Source organism: Pelodiscus sinensis, chromosome 9 (genome assembly GCF_052426305.1).
Source record: "Pelodiscus sinensis isolate ZL-2025 chromosome 9, ASM5242630v1, whole genome shotgun sequence".
NCBI classification, from domain to species: domain Eukaryota; kingdom Metazoa; phylum Chordata; order Testudines; family Trionychidae; genus Pelodiscus; species Pelodiscus sinensis.
Genome location: NC_143060.1, coordinates 16,232,741 through 16,253,531, shown reverse-complemented (window position 1 = coordinate 16,253,531; position 20,791 = coordinate 16,232,741). Strand labels below are relative to the sequence as shown.

At 44.1% G+C, this 20,791-nt stretch overlaps 1 protein-coding gene across 4 annotated transcripts in view; it reads left to right on the top strand.

Annotated features, from left to right (window-relative positions):
- The window catches only part of MYSM1 (Myb like, SWIRM and MPN domains 1), a 47,011-nt gene that overhangs the window by 10,330 nt on the left and 15,890 nt on the right, over positions 1–20,791 (top strand). For all 4 annotated transcript variants that reach the window (XM_075936088.2, XM_075936087.2, XM_075936084.2 and 1 more), the window contains exons 7-11: positions 2,835–2,933; positions 5,372–6,150; positions 8,548–8,678; positions 12,846–12,949; positions 17,087–17,164. In XM_075936088.2, coding sequence (XP_075792203.2) covers positions 2,835–2,933; positions 5,372–6,150; positions 8,548–8,678; positions 12,846–12,949; positions 17,087–17,164 — 1,191 coding nt within the window. The remainder of the gene's footprint in view (positions 1–2,834; positions 2,934–5,371; positions 6,151–8,547; positions 8,679–12,845; positions 12,950–17,086; positions 17,165–20,791) is intronic.

Genomic DNA, 20,791 nt, shown 5'->3' with positions numbered 1-20,791 from the left:
TGCAAGATTGGAGCCTTAGATTGTCTTAAGGTCTACTGATTTGTCCATTGCTGTCTTAGAGTAGCAGTGCCTTAGTTTGCAAAGAAAGTGTCAAACATGAGGGGTGCCTTTGAATCTAGTAAACAAAAACTTTTTCCAGACACTAATGTACACTCTTTGGAGCATTTTTAGTATGTTGTACAGGTGGCAGCACAGTGGACCCTAGCCTGGCTGTTGCCTCTAGATGTTACTGTAACATGCGTACAGTGAAAGCTTTATCTGGCACTCTGTTAACTGGAAAACTTAGTTAACTGGCATTGTCCCCAGCCATGATACTGTTGCATCTTCAGGTGCACGTGTCTGATTCCCACCTGTCTAGCTGGCCGTTGCAGGGCTTCTGACTGCTGGCACTGTTGGCCAATGTTATCAGCAGGCACTTCCTTCCCCCTTAGCCTGCTTTGAGCTGCCAGGAGCTGGATCTGCCAAAAAAACTTTATCTGGCACATTCAGTTATCCGGCAACCCCTATCCTAAATGAATGTCGGATAGCAGAGCTTTCACTGTAATACATATAGTGATTCCTGAATCACCCTGCTAATCTTTCTGACTTTGGACTTTCTTAAAATATTGTTCTCTCACCTATTGCTTTGTGAAAAAAACAATAAAAGACATAGATTCCTGACAGTGCAAAGAAATCCAGGAGGGTGAGTCCCTAGACCTTCACAGTCTTGTTGACTTTAGCAAGGCTTTGCTAGGTCATTTCTTGAAAACAGAAGGAAAAGTAGAATTAGGCTTAATTACTACTTGAATGGATGTTTGCAAATTGTGTTCTAATTTTTCAGCTTGTGGTGGTGTTATAATGATTACATCTAATAATTTTTTAGACTTTATATATCTGTACTATTATAGAAGAAGCCCTAACAGCAGTTCAAGTAATGACTGCTGTAGCATTTCTGTTCTAATACAAACTATTTAAACTTGGTAACTTCAGCAAATGTCAGCCTTGCTGGGGAAAGTTTTTCAGCCCTTGTTTCTTCAAGATTAATAGTATCTTGAAAGTTTGAGCAAAAATAATTCATCTGTTTTTTATTATGAAGACAATCTAAAAACATTTTTGCTGTAACTTTTTAAAAACATTTCTTCAGCTGAATTAGTGGGGTATAGAAAGTTGTATTTTGTCAAGCAAATAACCCTTTGCAAATAGTATCTTTGAATGTTGTAGCGGACATTGCTTTTAGTGGGGCTATTTTGACTTTGAAAATCACATTGCTATAAAATATTGAAAATAATACTGTATAAATAGTATTTAGAAGGATATTTGCCTGCCTCAATGATAACTTAAGACCCAAGAACTGCAAAGGTGCATGGGTCCTCTGGGAGAAGAACTTCTTAAATGATTGGGGATCTAGCTTTGTAGTAAGCATTCATATGTAAGGTGAACCGTTGCAGCCTTCCTGATGAGATTCACTCATCTGATACTATGATGTCTTTAGTCTTGATATGTATCAGTTTGCATTTAGACATTACAGAAGAATTTGGCCTTCAATATAGGTGGTAATGTGTGAAAAGAAAAGAACTGAGTTTGACCTTTAGAATCCAGGGTAAATGTGTAGGACTGGCCATAATATTTACACTTTAAAATAAGCATGTTTGATATGGAGCTACAATAAATTTTGATTTCCTCCAATGCAACTTTTAATCACTTTAATTTAGAACCATATTTTAAAGTAAAAAAAACCCCACCTTAATCTTCAGGTTGCCTTAGCATTACCTTTTTTGCACAATTCAAGATCCCAGTCCTGGATAAATTTAACACATGTGCTTAACACTTTAATTCCACTGACTTTGGTAGGACTACTCACAGTGCATAAAATTAAACAGCTTTGAGAGATCAGAGTCTAAATTTGGTCTTTTTACGTTGAGGACTTGATGTGGATGTACACATTAGGGATGTCAATGTGTAGTCGACTACATGATTAACTGATATGCCTCGGCTACAAGACTACACGCATTACTCCCCCTTGCTCCACCGAACATTGGCTCCTGCCTGCTCCCGCCAATGCCTATCCGAGGCGGACGGAGGGGAAGTAGAGATGGGGCGGCTGCTGTGTGGGATCCTGGCAGGTGGGAGCCAATACATACAAGGAGCTGGCTCCATGGAGCCGTCTGCCTCCCTCCCACTCATTGCTGCCTCCTTCAGGGGTAGTGGGGTGCATGGCAGATGGGCGCCCTTGCTTTGCAGAACACTGTTTTCAACCGATTAAAAGATGGATGGGGGGCCCACCTACTGGGGTTGGTCTAGAGTGATCCCTGCCGTAGGGGGCTGCTCCTGCAGCCATGGCTCTCAGGCACCTCCACCATAGGGGCTGCTACTGCTGCGGTGGCTCCTGGTCTCCCTGCAGGGGCTGCCGCTGCCACCACAGCTCCCAGCCCTCCAAGTCAGGCCACAGGTGGGAGACTGCTCCCTGGTATCAGTTAACTGTTTCCTGATAAGCATCACCCATTAAGGATGATACTTACCTGGTAATCGTTTAACTGGATACCCATTACCATCCCTTCTGCAAATGTGTAATTAACTTCAATGGGACTCCTCAGGTAGCAGCCAGTATGTTTTTCAGCACTTTCTGGATCAGGCCATTGATAAATCTCCTCAAAAAAGGGCAGTGAATTAGTAATACTTACTTTTTAAACATAATTTCTGATGGTCCAGTGACTAGATACTAGGATTTTTTGCAAGGGTCAAGTAGTATTTTTTATTTCTAACAAATAATTATTTTTGTAAAACTTTTTCTCCTGCATAAAAAATAAGTAGATGTAGAAGAGCTTGATTGATTTAAATTTCTTTTGTCACACTAGGCTAAATTTGGCCGAAGGTGGACAAAAATCGCCAAGTTGATTGGAAGTCGCACTGTTCTACAAGTGAAGAGCTATGCAAGGCAATATTTTAAGAACAAGGTAAACGTGAAATGTCATTTTCTGTTAGTAAAAAAGTCAGTAGGGCAAATATGCTCCTGTCATATATTTGGAATGCAAACATGCATTTATGGGACATTACAGAATGAAAATACTTCAAAAATATGATTGAATTTAAAAGAAATTAATAAATGTACTTATCTACTTATTTTAAATTTGAAACTTGTCCTGTTTGGAATTATTCTAATGTTGGGAATTTCAAACCCGGTAACAAGCAACAATAAACAATATGGGTTGCTTTTTTGGACATCCACATACTTGGGATATGTTACTAGACTGAAAACAGATGGGCCTCTGTCTACTTAGAAGTTGCAACTGTCCAGGGTAATGTCAGTTCTGACTACCAGCTAAACTCTTCAGGGACCTTTTTTTTAAAGACAACTGTGCATACTTTAACTACCAATAAATACCTCTATTATGTTATTCTTTGGACTCTATAATGCAGCATAACTTCCTTAAAGTCTGCACTTTTTTATTTTAGTTTTTAAAACAAAAATTAGTAAGAAAAACCTATAGGTTGGACCTCTCTGGCCTGGTGTCTTTGGGACCTGGCCGTCCCAAACGAGAATTTGCCAGACCTGTGGAGGACTCCTGCCACCAGTCCCCAAGTCCATCACCCACTGTTGGCAGGCTGCCCCAGCGGGCAACTCTGCTTTTCCCTCCTTGACCTGGCTGGGCTGCTTACCCGGCTACTGCTGGCTCCCTGGGTGGCACAAGCTCCAGCTCCTGCCGTGTGGCTCTGTTCCTGAGCAGCTGGGAACAACCAGGGGCTGGAGCCCCGCCCTGGCCCTGCACAGCTGGTGAAAGCCACAGGACTCCATCCGCATCCTCACACAGCTCCAGCCAGGCCCCGCACAGCCGTAGGAAGCTGTGGGGCTCCGTCCCCATCCCTGCGCAGCCCCATCCCATCCCTGCTCTGCCGGGGCAAGCCGTGGGGCTCTGGCCCCAGTCCCGTGTTCCTGGGGGCTGCTGGAGGGCTCCAGCTCCAGTCCCACGCTGCCAACAGCCAGGCTGCCAACTCTGATGTCCTGTCTGGCTGGCCCTACTGCCCTTAGGCTCCCAGGCTCTCTGCTCCAGGAGCATCCGTGGTTCTGCTGGACCACAGTTGTTGCTGGACCATAGAGTCCCAGATTTTGGAAATACAACCTGTAGAGATACTTTGCGTAATGTATAAGTAAATAAGGTAAACAAGTAATAAGTAAAATGAGCTGAGCGACTATAAATTAGCTGATAAATGCTAACTCTAATGCTGGATGTCCTCACTTCAGGAAGCTTTGCTAGTAGTCCTTTCTTAATCCCTTTCGTGTGTGTGTGTGTGTGTGTGTGTGTGTGTAAAAATGTGTAGGGATAACATTATTGAAAATGATTCCTCCAAATGGAAGTGACTCCCCATAATTTGTTCCCCACAACTTAAAGTGATTAGATTTATTAATTCTTCTTCTTATTATTATTATTATTATTATTTGTTAAGATTGTTAAATGTTTAGATTTATTATTATTATTGCCCCTTTAGAATATAATGTATTAGGTCATGTAACTTAGAACTGTTATTATACAAAATACTGTATGAATGTATGAGAGAGTGCTTGGATGATGAATGAATGGCTCTGAGAGGTGCCAGCCTGAGAATACAGCAACAAAGGGCTGAAGAAGGCGTCAGGTGCCAGTGCAACCAAAAGGTGTCAAGTGGAGAAAACCAAGTACTGGAGGTCCACCCGATGAGATCACTGACGAGCACCTGGCAGCCACCCTGGAGACATCAGCATGATGCAGCAATTTCCGAAGACTGGCATAGGAAGAAATTCCTATAAGAACTGGACTAAAAAACTATGGAATCAGAGTCCAAGGTTCTGCTGCCAGCCCACCAGGAGCTTCAGATGCGCATCTGATCAGGACTTCGCTCCCCACTACCATCACTTGTGTACAGAGTACCTAGCCAGTATTCTGTCACAAGCAACTTCCAGGCTGGTAACTATACACAGAACTTGAATGAATGGATGTATGAATGAATGGTTATATATACATATATATAAAAGTGTATAAGGGTTAAGTAGTGATAGGAATAAGTAGTTAAACAACGTTGTTTGCTTCTATCTTTTCTTTATTTTTTATTATTATCTTTACAATAAATGTGGCTTTTTGCCTTATCCCCCTCATAAGATCCTGCTTGCTTTTATTTGGTACAACAAATGTAAAATAATGAAATACAGGACTGTCCTTTGAAGGAGGACATAATGAAAGCTGAACATTAGACCCAGTTTAAAAAAGACACGCTTTGTAAATTAATACAGAAAACTTAATGGTCCCTCTAAACTGAACGAAACTGATTATGCCATTGATTTTAATATTGTTTTAAATCTAAACTTTATTATTGGGGAATGCTTAATTTTTCTTGTTAATCCATTTATGTTTTCTTTAAGGCAAAAATTGATGACTCTGAAAAAGAGGAACATAGCCAATACAACAGCAGTAGCCTTCCTGTTGAGGATGAAGGAGAGAAGGTTGTGGCATGGGCATCTGCAAACCTGAGGGGCCGTGCAGACCCCAACCTGAATGCAGTGAAAATTGAAAAGTTGTCTGACGATGAAGAAGTAGACATCACAGATGAAATGGATGAGCTCCTTTCTCATGCACCCCCATTGGAAGTTGGCATATCTAAAATAACTGATATTCCAAAGAGTCCTATTAAAGAAATCAGAGGAAGAGAACACACTTTTTGGTCTGCTGGATACAATTCTGGAATTCCCCAATTTGAAGAAGACAACTTTCAAAAGGCTGAACAAGACAAGGCAGAAGCATTGGAGTTACCAGATATTGCAGCCACATGCTTTGAGAAACAGAGCATGAATGGTGACGAATGTGTGCAATCAGATTATCTGCAGTTTAATGAATTTACAGAGAAAAATGAGCAAGACAAAAAAGGGACTTTTGATGGCACCAAGCAATTCATTGACCAAGAACTTAACAAAGAGCAGAAAGACTTGGTTAATAATGAAATGCTTTTCCATGCTTCCTGCCAATTGGATGAAGAAAATCAAGAAGAAACAGAGGAGCTTAAGCCACCTGATCAAGAAGTGGAAATTGATAGAAATATCATTATGGAAGAAGAAAAGCAAGCTATTCCAGAATTTTTTGAGGGACGTCAGGCCAAAACACCAGAGCGCTATCTGAAGATTAGAAATTACATTTTGGATCAGTGGTGAGATACATTTATTTCATTTTATGTGATTAAGGCAGCTGATGAGCTCTTTTGATGCAGTTGGAACATAATTGCCTAGCTCAGAATGCTGCCAATAATTCTGAGAGTTTCCAGTCTTGTCAAAATAGCAAAAATACTAGCATTTGCTATGGGCAGAATATCCTTCCCACATCGCTTTTTCTTAAATATTTTACATTTCAACAATGAAAATGTTTTGGAGCATTATGAAAATGGATGTCCATCTTCAGAACACATGGCTACAGTTTATTCACAAATTCTTTCTCCAGTTTTGTCAATTTGGTTTCGTTTATTATACCAAACAGGGAAGATTAAATAAAATAATAATGGTCAGTGTACCACTGTAGAATTATTGCCACACGGTAATGATATGTAGATGAAGTGCATATCAAAATATACTATGAGTCTGGTTTCTTTTTATGTTTTCTGGGTCCCTATCCTTCAGACCTTACAAAAAATTCCCACTCAAGTTGTTCTCTAGCAATGTCTGTAATGTGTGTCCATCTTTAGTCTGGGACAAGCAGGAGACCGAGAAACTGAATTTATAGAAAGTCAGCTACTAAGAATGGCTTATAGATGTTAGAGCAGAAACTGATAAAACCATTTTTAAAATGGGTCCTTCTTAACAGGTAACAGCATTCAGCGATGTAAATATTTTATGGTTTGTCTTCGTGGAGCATGTTTAAAGGATGCATGTTTTTACTGTGACAAACTAATTCACTGTGAAATTGGGCTTCCTACAGCTTTGTTTTCTGAATTCACTCACTTTTAAAATGTTAGTATATTCTCTCGCCTCCAGTTCACTTGTCTTATAAATTGTTAATATATTCACTAGTTCTGGTCTCAGGACTTGCCATGTTAGTCCATAACTTCAAAAAACTTAAACAAGTGGTCCTGTAGCACATTAGAGAGTAAGAAAAAAGTGTGTGTGTGTGTGTGTGTGTGTGTGTGTGTGTGTGTACGTACACGTGTACACACACACACACACAGTATCATGAGCTTTTGTGGGCACAACCCACTTCAAATGAGTAAAACAATAGGCACAGGCACAGAAAACACAAAATGTAAAGCAGAAAAAGAGGGTAGATGGGTAGGAAAAAAAGAAATGGTCAATTAGTGTACATGCTAAATGAGGCTAGTAGAGAGAGTTGTAAGTGTCCAATACTTAGCTTTTGATGTCATTTGGGTATTAAATATAATGGCCCATCCAGTTAATGTCTTGGTTGAGTCCCTGGATAAAGGTGTCAGATTTGCATATGAACACCAGTTCTATAGTCTCTCTCTCTAGGTGGTTCCTGAAATTACTAGTATCTCTGATGTAAGCGGTAAGGTCCCATAATTCTAGGGAAAATTTTTACAGACTTCAGTATCAGTAATTTTAAAAAGCATCAAATGTGCATGAAGGATAAAAAACAAGATTATCATGTTAGCCTGCAAGTGATTAAGTAATGATGTCGAATAATTATTTAATAAATAGAATGTCTTTAGGAATGGGCACAAGTACAATAAAACTCCGATAGTCCGGCACTCAATTGTTCGGCACTTCTGATACTCCGGCATCAAAATATCAGGCGCTCCTGACTAGCTGATTAATAAGCCTGCCGCTCAGTACATGTGCCCGCTGTACCCGGACTGAGCATAAGGTTGGGGAGGGGGAGAGTGGGATCTTGTTACAGTATGGAGAAGAGCGTTTTGCTTCATCAAGGGGGAAAGAAGGAGGTGGGGTGGGGGAGGAGGATCAGTTTACAGCAGGGAGGAAAAGTGAAGAGGAAAGGGGAGGGGAGAGGGAGTGAGTTTGTGTCCCGGCCAGCTGTTAAGCCGTGTAGCTGTACCAGGACCTCCCGATACTCCAGCATATCTGATAATCCGGCACCACCTAGGTTCCAAAGGTGCCAGATTATCGGAAGTCTACTGTACTTTATTTTAACAAGATCAATAACTTGTTGCTTCCTGGCACCATTCATTTCCAGGGCCTATATTTTATGTTTTGTATGGATATCTTTTTCCCTATGCATGCATTTGAATATGTCCGCATAGCCTGAAATGCTGTTATAATTTTACACATTTCTGTGAAGCTTAAATATCTGCATGAATACTCCGCCATACATTTTTCATAGAGTATATTTCAGAAAACAGTCTCAAATGGTGAAATCCTACTTCATGAGTAGCTTTTTTGATTAATAAAAGCTTGTTTACCACTAGCATTTTAGGTATGAGTGCTACACACATTGAATAATGAGAATCTCTCAAATTCCTATGGAAAAAATGTGAATATTACAAGGAAATCCAAATGGCTTCACAAAACAGTTAAACTCTTTTCTCCTTTTTTCCCATTCGTCACTTTCTTTTTGTTTGAAAGTGTCCTGTGATTTATTTCAGGGAACGATGTAAACCTAAATACCTGAATAAGACTTCAGTACGTCCAGGCCTTAAGAATTGTGGTGATGTTAACTGTATTGGACGGATACACACATACCTGGAGTTAATAGGAGCAATTAACTTTGGCTGTGGTAAAAATCATTTTAATCTCCATCCATTCAAATGATAACCACAATGTTAACAATATCTGTTATTGGTTAGAAAACATTTTGATAAGTTGAGTATATTTTATGTGGTGTAAAAATCAAGGTAGAGGGAAATTTGCATTTTTAAAAGGATCTTTTGTGTTAAATTCCTTCTTGAGTACTTTTTTCAGTCAATCCAGTCACAGCTATCTATGTGGATAATCTTCATTCCATCTCCCTTTTTCTCTTATATCTCAGTTGGTGTTCTCTATGAACTGTGCTTGTGTGGCCCACTCAGGAGAGCTTCTAATGACCCCTGGCTGATTAGCGGAGCACCCACAAGGTTTTTTATTTCTACTGGTGCGGCACATTCGCACATTCCTCGGTGCACATAAAAGAAATTATTCTGCTCTAGGGATGTGTACGACTAACCAGTTACCTGGTAAGCATCACTCTTGCTGGGTGATGCTAACTGGGTAGTGGTTTACCGGTGCTCAGCAGCTACCCCTGGTGGGTCTGTGAGCTGGCAGCTGTCCTGGGCATGGCTGGGAGCTGCTCCAGTCACGTTGGGGTGGTCCCACACCTGGGATCTCGCTTAATCAGTTAATCGGTTAAACATTTAACTGGTTAACTGATTAAATAGGATTATACATCTCTATTCTGTACGTGGATGGAAAAAATCTGCACGTGAATGGACAAAATTAGAGGGAACATTGGTCACAACTCACCTTTATTTCATGTAAGCTCTTTGGGGCAGGTACTTTGCATAATGGCATTTCAACCTGTTTGACCTCCAACCCTTGTCATCATGTAAATCTTAATGGACTACTCATATGAGTTAGGGATGTCAATGTGTAGCTTATTAATCACCTGTGAAGCTGTGCTCTTGTGCACTGTAGACGGAACACTGGTGGAGGAGCAGGAACAGATGCTGTGGGGGAGCCAGCTTAAAAGCTGGTTTCCCCCAGCACTGTCTCCATGGTGCCCTAACCCTAACCCCCCCACCGCCCTCACCGCAGCAGCCTCTGTCTGCTGGGAGCTGGACCCTTGTGGACAGGGGCTGCTGCCTCTGATGCAGAGGCAGCAGCGCAAGGTGGCAGGGAGCTGGGTTTTAAATTTTCTCCCCTGGCGGATCAGCTCCTGCTTGGCACCTCACATTACTGCCTCTGATACAGAGAAAGCAGCGTTGGCTGGCAGGCGGCTCCCCAGGAGTGAGGTCAGAGCACACTAGCTGCTGGTCCCACCAATGGGGACTATTGAATAGTCATGTAACGGCTAAGATTTAATGCGGTTGCACAATTATTCAATTGCCCGATATCTAACATCCCTAGTACAAGTAGTATTAGCAGAGATAAAGGTCCCAGAATCTGCCTGTAAGGTTATAGACTTCAAAAAATATAAATTGTGCTTTTGTCTTGCTTTTAAATTTCCAAAATATTTGGAGTCTTCTAGTATGGATTTATTAATAGAAGTTTCTCATAAAATGGGAAAACATAACTTACTGAAAAGTAGCAGTTAACCTGTTTCTTCAGCTAATCATAGAACCATAGAGCTGGAAGAGACCTCAGAAGATCATCAAGTCCAGCCCCCTGCTCTAGTCAGGACCAATCCCAACTAAATCAACCCAGCCAGGGCTTTGTCAAGCTGAGACTTAAACACCTCTAGGGATGGAGACTCCACTACTTCCCTAGGTAACCCATTCCAGTGCTTCACCACCCTCCTAGTGAAACAGTTTTTCCTAATATCCAACCTGGACCTCTCCCACCACAACTTGAGACCATTGCTCCTTGTTCTGCCATCTGTCACTACTGAGAACAGCCTTTCTCCATCCTCTTTGGAACTTCCGTTCAGGAAGTTGAAGGCTGCTATCAAATCCCCCCTCACTCTTCACTTCTGCAGACTAAACAGACCTAACACCCTCAGCCTCTCCTCATAGGTCATATGTTCCAGACCCCTAATCATTTTGGTTGCCCTCCACTGGACTCTCTCCAATGCATCCACATCCTTTTTGTAGTGGGGGGGCCCAGAACTGGACACACTACTCCAGTTATGGCCTCACCAGAGCCGAATAAAGGGGAATAATCACTTCTCTGGATCTGCTGGTAATGCTCCTTCTAATGTACCCTAATATGCCATTAGCCTTCTTGGCTACAAGGGCACACTGTTGAGACACATCCAACTTCTCATCCACTGTAACCCACAGGTCCTTTTCTGCAGAACTACTACTTAGCTGGTTGGTCCCCAGCCTGTAACAATGCTTGGTATTCTTCCGTCCCAAGTGCAGGACTCTGCACTTGTCCTTGTTGAACCTCCTCAGATTTCTTGTGGCCCACCTCTCCAATTTGTTTGTCATTCTGGACCCTATCTCTGCCCTCAAGCGTATCTACCTCTCCCCTGAGCTTAGTGTCATCTGCAAACTTGCTGAGGGTGCAATCCATCCCCTCATCCAAGTCATTAATAAAGATATTGAACAAAACCGGTCACAGAACCGTACTTTGGGGCACTCTGCTAGAAACCGACCGCCATCCTGACCCATGGGGCCGTTGATCACTATCCACTGGGTCCGACCTTCTAGCCAGATTTCTATCCATCTTACTGTCCATTTGTCCAATCCACATTCCCTTAATTTGCTGGCAAGAATATTGTGGGAGACTGCATCAAAAGCCTTGCTAAAGTTAAGGTATATCACATCCACTGACTTTCCCATGTCCACAGAGCCAGTTGCCTCATCACAGAAGCTAATCAGGTTGGTCAGGCACCACTTGCCCTTTGTGAATCCATACTGACTATTCCTAATCACTTTCCTCTCTTCCAAGTGCCTCAAAATGGATTCCTTAAGGATCCCTTCCATGATTTTTCCAGGAACGGAGGTAAGACTGACCGGCCTATAGTTCCCTGGATTGTCCTCCTTGCCTTTTTTGAAGATGGGCACTACATTTGCCTTTTTCCAATCATCCAGAATCTCTCCAGAGCTCCACGACTTTTCAGAGATAATGGCCAAAGGCTCCTCAATGACATTTGCCAACTCCCTCAGTATCCCCAGATGCATTAAGGCCGGACCCATGGATTTGTGTATGTTTAGCTTTTCTAAATAGTTCCTAACCTGTTCTTTACCCACTAAGGGCTGTCCATCTTCATCCCATCTTGGGTCGCTTAGCGCATTAGTCCGGAGCCGACCTTACCCGTGAATACAGAGCCAAAGAAAGCATTGATTAATTTGGTATATACTTTGAGTGAACCACAGCTGTCTTGTAAGTGATCATACATAATTATCACAGCCTCTCCTCATGTCCTGCAGTGTCCCAAGGATGAGAAAAAAGATCCTAATGGAATGGGTCACCGTTCTCTTGATTGATTATATTGTTCCCATGGCTAATTTTTAGCACTGAAAGCCATTGTTCTGCTGTTCTCTACAGGTGGTTGTCCTATCTTCTGGCTGTGTCAGTCTTTGTTCTGTTTCTAACCGTAGAAGGCAGGAGAATGCCCCACTGTACTGACTACAGGACCTGCAGGGTCATAGAAAGAAATTTCACAGATAGGAAGGAAGTTACCCTTTCTCTGGGTATGTCTACACTACCACCCTAGTTCGAACTAGGGTGGTAATGTAGTCAGCCGGAGTTGCAAATGAAGCCCGGGATTTGAATTTCCCGGGCTTCATTTGCATATTGCCGGGTGCCACCATTTTTAAATGTCCACTAGTTCGGACTCTGTGCCCCGCGGCTACACGCGGCACGAACTAGGTAGTTCGGACTAGGCTTCCTATTCCGAACTACTGTTACTCCTTGTGGAACGTTCCACGAGGAGTAACGGTAGTTCAGAATAGGAAGCCTAGTCCGAACTACCTAGTTCGTGCCGCGTGTAGCCGTGGGGCACGGAGTCCGAACTAGCGAACATTTAAAAATGGCGGCGCCCGGCAATATGCAAATGAAGCCCGGGAAATTCAAATCCCGCGCTTCATTTGCAACTCCGGCTGACTACATTACCACCCTAGTTCGAACTAGGGTGGTAGTGTAGACATACCCTTACAGTTGCATGCTACTAAGTGAGGCCCAGGTTGACTATACTACTGTCTGATCATAGAGTAATACCTCCTAATTGAGATTTGTATTAAATATGAAATTTTTATTTACCATTGTTAGTGAAGAATAATGTGTGTGCTCTGCCTTCCTATAGAACAGGCTGTGTATAACAGACCACAACCAGCTGATAAAACACGATCCAAAGAAGGCAAAGACACCATAGAAGCATATCAGCTGGCTCAACGTTTGCAGTCTATGGTAAGTAGAAAATAAAAAACTGCATGTGTTGTGGATAGGGCCTCTTCAACTTTTGCTTTCCAACACGTCTCTGTTAACTTCTGCTTAACCCATTCAACCTCGATCACTTTCCTGAGAGTACTTTGTTTCAAGTCTGTGCTTTTACCACCAGTGTTAACTCTTAGACATATCTGTCCCAATTACTATTTGATTGCACAGTTGGTTTCCACTCCAGCTTGCTCAGTCTTTTCTATTGGAACTAGAAAACGCAGCATAATTTGCAGTTATGAGACAGCATTGGAGTATGCTGGCCATATGTAGTGAGGCTGTCTACATTGTAATGTGTAAATTTTACCAAATTTCTGGAGTGACCTAGAGTGCAAGCGTATATAAGACTTTATAAATAATGAATTGCTTCATTAAAATAATGTCTCTCTACATATTAAAAAAAACCTTTTCCTGCAGGATGACAGAGTGACTTCAGAACGTCACTCTGCGTCCCACAGGAAAAGTTTTCGTCCTGCTGCCCCTCCACCCTCAGCTGCACGGCTTCTCCCCTTCACTCCTCCCTGGAGGCTGGAGAGGGAAAGGGAGATACTGGAGAAATGGGTGGATCCTCCCCCCTGTCCAGGGTGAGCAGCCCCAGGCTGGCTGGCCCTGGTAGCACCAAAGAGAAGTACTCCTTCTGGAAGCAGCTGTTCTAAGGCCGGGCTGGGTGGATCGGGATTGGAATGAGCCCACTTGCTCAGTGGCTTAATGAGCCAAATGCTCAAGACCCTCTCTGCCTTGTCTCACTACAGTACTGAGCCCGAGGTGGCACAGGGCCTGCTACCCCCCACTTGCTCCCACCAGAGCCGCCACCTGAGACGGGGGATTCGGGGCAGGAGCCATTGCCCAGAGTGGCCAGGTTCATCCCGCTGAGGAGGGAGTGATGAGGGGTGGGAATGGGAGGTGGGCGGGAAGTAATACCCAAGCTTCACTGCATGGGGGAAAAGCGCTCCCCCGCCCAGACTAGGGGAACAGCAGTGCACTGTCTGGAGCCTTGCCCTACGCTCCCATTGGCCAGAATCCGGCTAATTGGAGCAGTGGAGACCAAGCCTGGTACCAGCGCAGGGCCTGAAGACAAGTAAGTGCCCTCCCCCTCATGCCCAGACCCTGCCCCCCAACCTCCTCACTCACCTCCTTGCTGAGACCCCGCCCTCCCAGCCTTTTCTTGTCCCCCTCTCACCTGGCCAGATACCCTGCCTCCTCCCTCCTGGCCAGGCACCTTCCCCCACCTTGTTCCTGCCCTGCATCCCCAGCCCCCTCGCTCACTGCCCTGCAGAAACTCCACCCCCTAAGCCCCTTCACACACTTCTCTGCTGACACCCCCCACACACACACACACTCCTGTCCCTTGGTCCCAGCCTGCTCCCGTCTCCCCACCCAGACACCCTGCTCCTGCACCCTGCCTCTCACTCAGACCTTGCACCCCCATCCCTCTCACTGGCAGCTCTGTCCCACACACTTTTTGGCCCCAACAAGAGCCTAGGGGGCCCATAAAATCCACAAACCCTGGAACCCCAGAAGAGTGAATCTGGCCTATGGTATTGAACCTCAGTCCTCCCCCATGGGGCTGGAGCACTGGGGGAGTGAGGTGTTTTAGTTGGGGGTCATATCTGTGAGTGTTGGGGAGTTTTTTGAGGGGCTTTTTTCTCCTTCTCACTTGTGTGGTCCTCAACTGACTTTTCTGTGGCTTAGCGGCCCCTCACACCAAAAAAGGTTACCCACCCCTACCATTAATAAAGACAATGTTGAAACCTTTTTGTGTTGGATGTAATATTTTACTTTATTTAAAATGAAGCCTGGCCAACAAGGTCCCAATTAGGGCCCAGTTCCCATTTGGCTAGAGCGTCCTGTCTCAGGCTGGCTCCGCAGTCTAGCCCCCACCTTGCTGCAGAAAGGGCTTGTGGCGGCCCTCCCTCCTGCTGTTGCCATGGTCTGGCTGTGGTGGACAGAGGGTGGCTAGCGAGCATGGAGCACAGCCCCCTTGTAATATCAAATTATCATTTTTCTGTAAAGATATCAATGTATTTCAATCCATTGGTGCAAGAAAACTAGATCAGCTGCACAAAGGGAGTGACAAATCCACATACGAAATTATAAAGGGGCTGCGCTCACCTCCTGTGAGTGCTCTCAGCTGAGTGTGTTCGCTTGCATTTTCTCTGTGTTTTATGGAGTCTCTTCCATGACTAAGTCCTCTGGCTGAGTCACACATAGTCTGTGTGCAAAGTAAAACAAACCCCTTCTGGGGTACAAGTCCAACAAGGCCTCTTTCAGTACCTTCTTTCATGTCTCAGTTTGTTCCCACTCTGGAATAAAACTGTGCCCACAGGGCTTCCTTCTTGGAGACAGTGACTTTGTCCTGTCAAGGCCCTTCTGGTTCCAGTTCTTTGGCTGCATTACTACAGTCCAATTCCCCCCCTCCCCTGAAGGTCCAGGCTACTTCTCCCAGTGGCTAAGGGAGAATGGGGGGTCCTGGTCCCACCCTCTACTCCAAGTCCCAGCCCAGGGACCCTGTAGATAGCAGCTGTCTGCTGTGCTCATTGCACTGCTGCTCTAATCCCCTGGGCCATTTCCCCATTTCTCTGTGCTATCTTTGCCATTACCGCAGGGCTCTATCTTATTTATTGATTCAAATGTGTGCTTTACCACCATTGTTAACTTTTAGACATATCTGTCCCAGCTATTCTTCCAGCCGACCAGTCACCCAGTCTTCATCCTTGAGCTGCCACAGCAGCTAACTGCTGCTCTGTTCTGCAGCTCTTTTTGTATGGCTTTTCTGGGCCCTGATTGGCTTTTTCCCGTACACCACTGTAGCCTATTCAGATAATCTCTCTCTCTCGAGTTTTTTCTGAAACAGGGTGTTGCAGGTCTACAAGGCAACAGGACCTAATCCATCCCATCACAGGAAAAAAAATGTTATGCAGAAAGCATGAGCATACCAATATTATTTGCATCACACTTTGCGGTATATTTAGACTTGCCAGCGTTTGATTTAAATTGGTATTTGTAAATGTTGATTTCACCTGACACACTGAAATTGGTTAAAAAAAAATCTATTTGTAACAGTTGGTGTAAATGCAGCCTCCCTTTCCTGCACCTTGTGCCTGTGGGGATTGGGTGGTAGTGGCCCTACGGCAGCACAGAGAGCATTCTGGAGTCTTGCTGTTATGGGAGTGAATGGATGAGTTTTACCAACAAAGCTGCAGAGAGATCCTTGCAGGACTGTAGGGCTGATGATGCTGGATTTCTGCAGGTGCAAGGTGTAGGTAAGGCTGAAGTCCTGCTTGGGGACAGAGCCATTTGGCAATAAGATGGTTTCCCTGCAGTTGGCAGCTCCTCTTCTACCTCCCCTCAGAATCGTGACTGGGAATCTCTGCTCTGCCCTGCCCTGCCCTGCCCACATCCTTCCTCACACCATGTGTCTGCAGGAATCGAGTGAGACCAGCAATGCGGAAGCACAGGGAGGCCTTTGCATCTCTGTTATCATGGCCTTACTCATTTACTCACCAGCCAGGAGTGCAGGGCCTGTCCCAGGCAGGAATTGTGCAGCAGCAGTGTGACCTTCACTGCAGCCATAGGCTTGTTGTCATCCTTGGAGGTTTGGCTAATGGTCTTTGTTTTTCCACTCTTCCATGGCACCTCTTGTGTCTTGGGCCTCTTGGCCACACAGGGAGCCCTGTGCAGCTGTAGTGTGTCAGCACTGGCCTAACTCCGACTCTACTCCAACACCCAATTTTCCCCTACTGTAAAAATAAAAACTGTTTACAATTTAAAAATAAAAATCATTATTAATTTTTGAAATTGAAAACAAAATCTACCAAGCGCATATACACTAAACCATGCTATCTATACTAATTGGTTTCGTGGATCTTCACTTAGGTATTTATTATACTGTTTAGAGAAACCTTTACTCATTTATTTCTAGGCACACTGCCAACTGTGTAAACTAAAGTAAAGAGTTCTGTGTTGTTGGGCCTATTCTGGGAATTGTAATGCTTATGAGCCACTGACCGTTTGGATGTCACTTTATGGCTGATTAAATTCAGGAAAGGTCAGTGTTTTTTTGTGCATGGATTGATGATGTTTGACTAGTGTTTTATCTGCCTGCTCCAGCGTACAAGACGCAGGCGTGTGCGAGACCCCTGGGGAAACTGGTGTGATGCCAAGGATTTGGAAGGACAGACATTTGAGGTAACTTTTATTTTTACATTGTTCTGGGAATTGTTCTGGGAGCTCTGATTCTTGCTAACCATTTATCAGATGGTGTGTCATCAAATACAGTAGAAAAAAGATTACATAATCTGCACAAAAATTACATTTGTTCTTTTGGAAGCTATTATTTTACAGTAATGTTGGAGCAACTGTTAGGCAGTTGTGCTAATATTGTGGTGAATGAACGTTGAGTATGCAAGGTATTCATGTCCAGTACAGTCATACTATAAAGCTGTGGCTCCCAGACATTTTTATGCTGAGGACCAACAAACCCATTCACAAACCTTTGGTGGACTGATAACATTTTATTTGCATATTTACATATTCATTATTCAAATAATGAATATGCAAATACAAGTGTACAATGACGATATAGCCCCAACCCATCCTCTTGCTCCCCAGTGGCTAATACCCTTTGACCCCCAACCCTATGCCACATAGCCTTTAACCTCTGACCCCTATTGCCCATACCAACACCCTCTTGCCCCGTGACTCCACTACACCGAGCACAACACCTCTTTGTTCCCCCCACCCCTCTTCAGAGTGAGGCTGCCCCTCTAGGGAGAGTGGCTGTTACTGCCCTGCGGAAAGGGGGAATGGCTGTTGGCAGCGCGCACATGCACTCATCCTTCGCACCCCTGCCCTCCCCAAGCACTTCTTGCAGACCTGTGGGTGGGAGAGCTAGCACGGTGCTCCAGCCAGGCTGCCATTACCAGGGAGGGAGGCACCGCAAAAGCGGCCGAGGGGGCAGAGCATGGAGCCCTGGCTGGCGGCCAATACTGAGGGGGGGGAGCAGGAAGCGAGATGCCACCTTTTCTGCTTCCTCCTGCTGCTGCCTCAGTGGGGCCTCTGGCCAAAGCAGCTGCGTGGGGAGAGCATGGAGCTCCAGCTGGCAGCCATCACCAAGAAGGGAGGGAGACATCTCCTCCTCCTGCCGCAACCTAAACCCTATTGTTGCCGCCGTCAAAAGCGGCCATGCAGGTAGGGAGAGTGGCCACTGGCAGTGCACGCACTCCCTCCTCCTTTGCACCCCCTCTTTTCCCAATCACAAAGAAGGGAGGGAGATGCCTACTGCTCCGCTACCTCCTGCCGTGCCTCAGTCACCACAGCTGCTGGAGCCCAGCTGCTGTGAACAGCTGTCTTGAGCTTTGGCATCCACTGCAGCCCAGCAGCCAGTGGGTTGTGGACCGGCAGTTGGGAACCGCTGCTTTAAAGCATACACTGTGTATGGCATGGTGAAACCGGGTCCTCCTGCTTGTGAGTGCCCCTCTGTTGCTGAGGGGTGTTGGGTAAGCTCTTGCTTGGCCGTCTGGTACTTCCTTGCTCCCTGGGTCACTTCCTCTGGATGCCGCTCTGTCTGGTCAACTCAGGGTTCTAAGGCTAGGATCTTACTAGCCCTATCCGCAGTGCTATCAGTTCTTGTATTCATTTTTGGCCAGTCTTTGGCCACTGGACCTGGGCCTCACCCAGGTCTAAAGTTCAGCTTGAACTCGGAGCTGTCCGTAATGCCGCTGTTCTTTCAGACCGTATATAGAACTGCGTAGGTCAAGCTCCTGTGAGGAACTGCCAGGTCCTAGACCATCAGGTTCTTTTATACCTGTCTGCTGGGCCCTGATTGGCTGCCACAGAGACAGCCTCTCTATCCTGCCTGGAAGACCTCTCTTCTGCTCCTGTCACTGGGAAGGGGTGTGGCAAGGCCTCTGGCCTCCTGTAGGGGGCGTCAGGACTTAGTCCACCCCATCACACATGGCCATAAAGTTTGTTCTTTTAATTTGGAGATTTCATCAATTTTATTTTTATTCAGTGAAAAGTAGCTCTTCATTTCAAATCATATAAGTCTTTTGTGTATAACAAAAATAAAACTTTAATGAAACATTGTTTGAAATATCAGGCATTCATAAATCTGGAAAAGCAGAGTTAAGGCTGGGATCTGAACCTGTGCTCCTTTGTTGCTTATACCTTAAAGTTTGGACTTTCTATCACAAATTATCAGTAATAAAAGTATGAGTTTATTTTTTTTTAAGTTTCAGCTTGCTGATTTTAGACGTTTTTCATAACAATAAAACCGATTTAATGCTTGCCTAGCTTTGTAGGTTTATTATAGTGACTTCAAAAATCAACCGACCTGAATACTTTGTACTACAGTACACAATATCCTTACATAATATACTGAGTTTTTATGTTGCACAAGAAAGATAGGTGATAAATGTGTGACTTTACGCTGGATTTTTAGCGGTAAGACAGTGGGGTCTTTATAATAAGTGCAGTGGGTGATGATTATGGAGAAAAATGGACTGTTTTTCTTATACCTGGGAAGAGCTAATTTAGTGGACTAGACCTTGACCTAGGAGTCAGGAGATGTGAGTTCAAATTCAGTCCTGATTCTTATACCATTTATTGTGACCTTATTGAGGCTAGCTGAGGTGATAATAAAATGTAGGCCTTCTAGGTTTCCAGTCCTATAATTATTCCTCTAAGGATAGAATTTAGGTCATGTGAACAGTCCCATGTGCCTCCTCCTCCTTTTGTATCCTTCTATCTAAAATTATGTGATATCACCATTGTAAGATTTTCCAGAGTTTTGAAGTCCTTGCAGCTATAGATGATACTGAAGGACTTTGCAGTGTCATCAACATTGAATCAGTTTAGACTAAACAGAAAATTGTCTACCGTGCGTGCATACTTCTACTGTTCTGAATCTTACCATGAGCCGAGAAATTTAACAGATAATCCCACTTTTCCTCTGTGGAGAAAAATATGTGTAATTAATATAAAATTTCTTGAACTGTTTTGTTTATTGGATCTCATGGAAATCTAGAGAACACTTGAAGTTTAAACAAAATGTGCTTTTTCTGCCATTGAGTTGTATTTATACAAAATGTCACAAGGCAGCCATGCTTCATAATTGAGGCAAGCATGGCAACCAGTATCTAGAATGTCTGAATGGTTTTGTCTGCTGTCTCTACCATTTCCTGCAGAGAATGATCTTTTGGTTAAGTCTAAGTGGAAAATGTAAGCACCAAAGTAGGGAAGTAATAGTGCAGTCGATTAACCGATAAGCAAAAGCTTATTGGTTAATGCTATAGACTACATGTATTTTTATTCCGCCTTGCCAGTAAATTTTTAGCAGGTTGTAAGGCAGTTTGGCTCAGTTCCAGCTTTTGCCAGGTCTGGGACCTTCCCCTGCTGCAGCTTTGCATTTAAAGTGTATTAGGAGCTGGGCAGGCAGGCAGCCTGGCTCAGTTCTGACTTGCACCAGGTCTGGGAGCTCACACAAGAAGTCAGTCCGCAAGGGGAACTGGTTTTTAAACCAGCTGTCCACCCTTGGGGACTATAGAATAGTCAAGTAACCAATAATGGAAGTTGTAGTTATGCACAGATTTGATAGTTAAGGTTTATGTTGTTGCCATTACTTGAACTCTTGTTAGATCAGGCATTGGGGGGATGATAGGAGGGGTCTCTTCCATCTTCTTGCAAAAGCAGATCTATGTGCTAATGGCTTTGTCACTGTTTTCACATTACATGGACTATATATTCTGGCTGTTCCAGTGCATAGTGAGTGATCTAGTGACAAAAGCTGCTAGTATGTCTGACTGCAAATTTGTA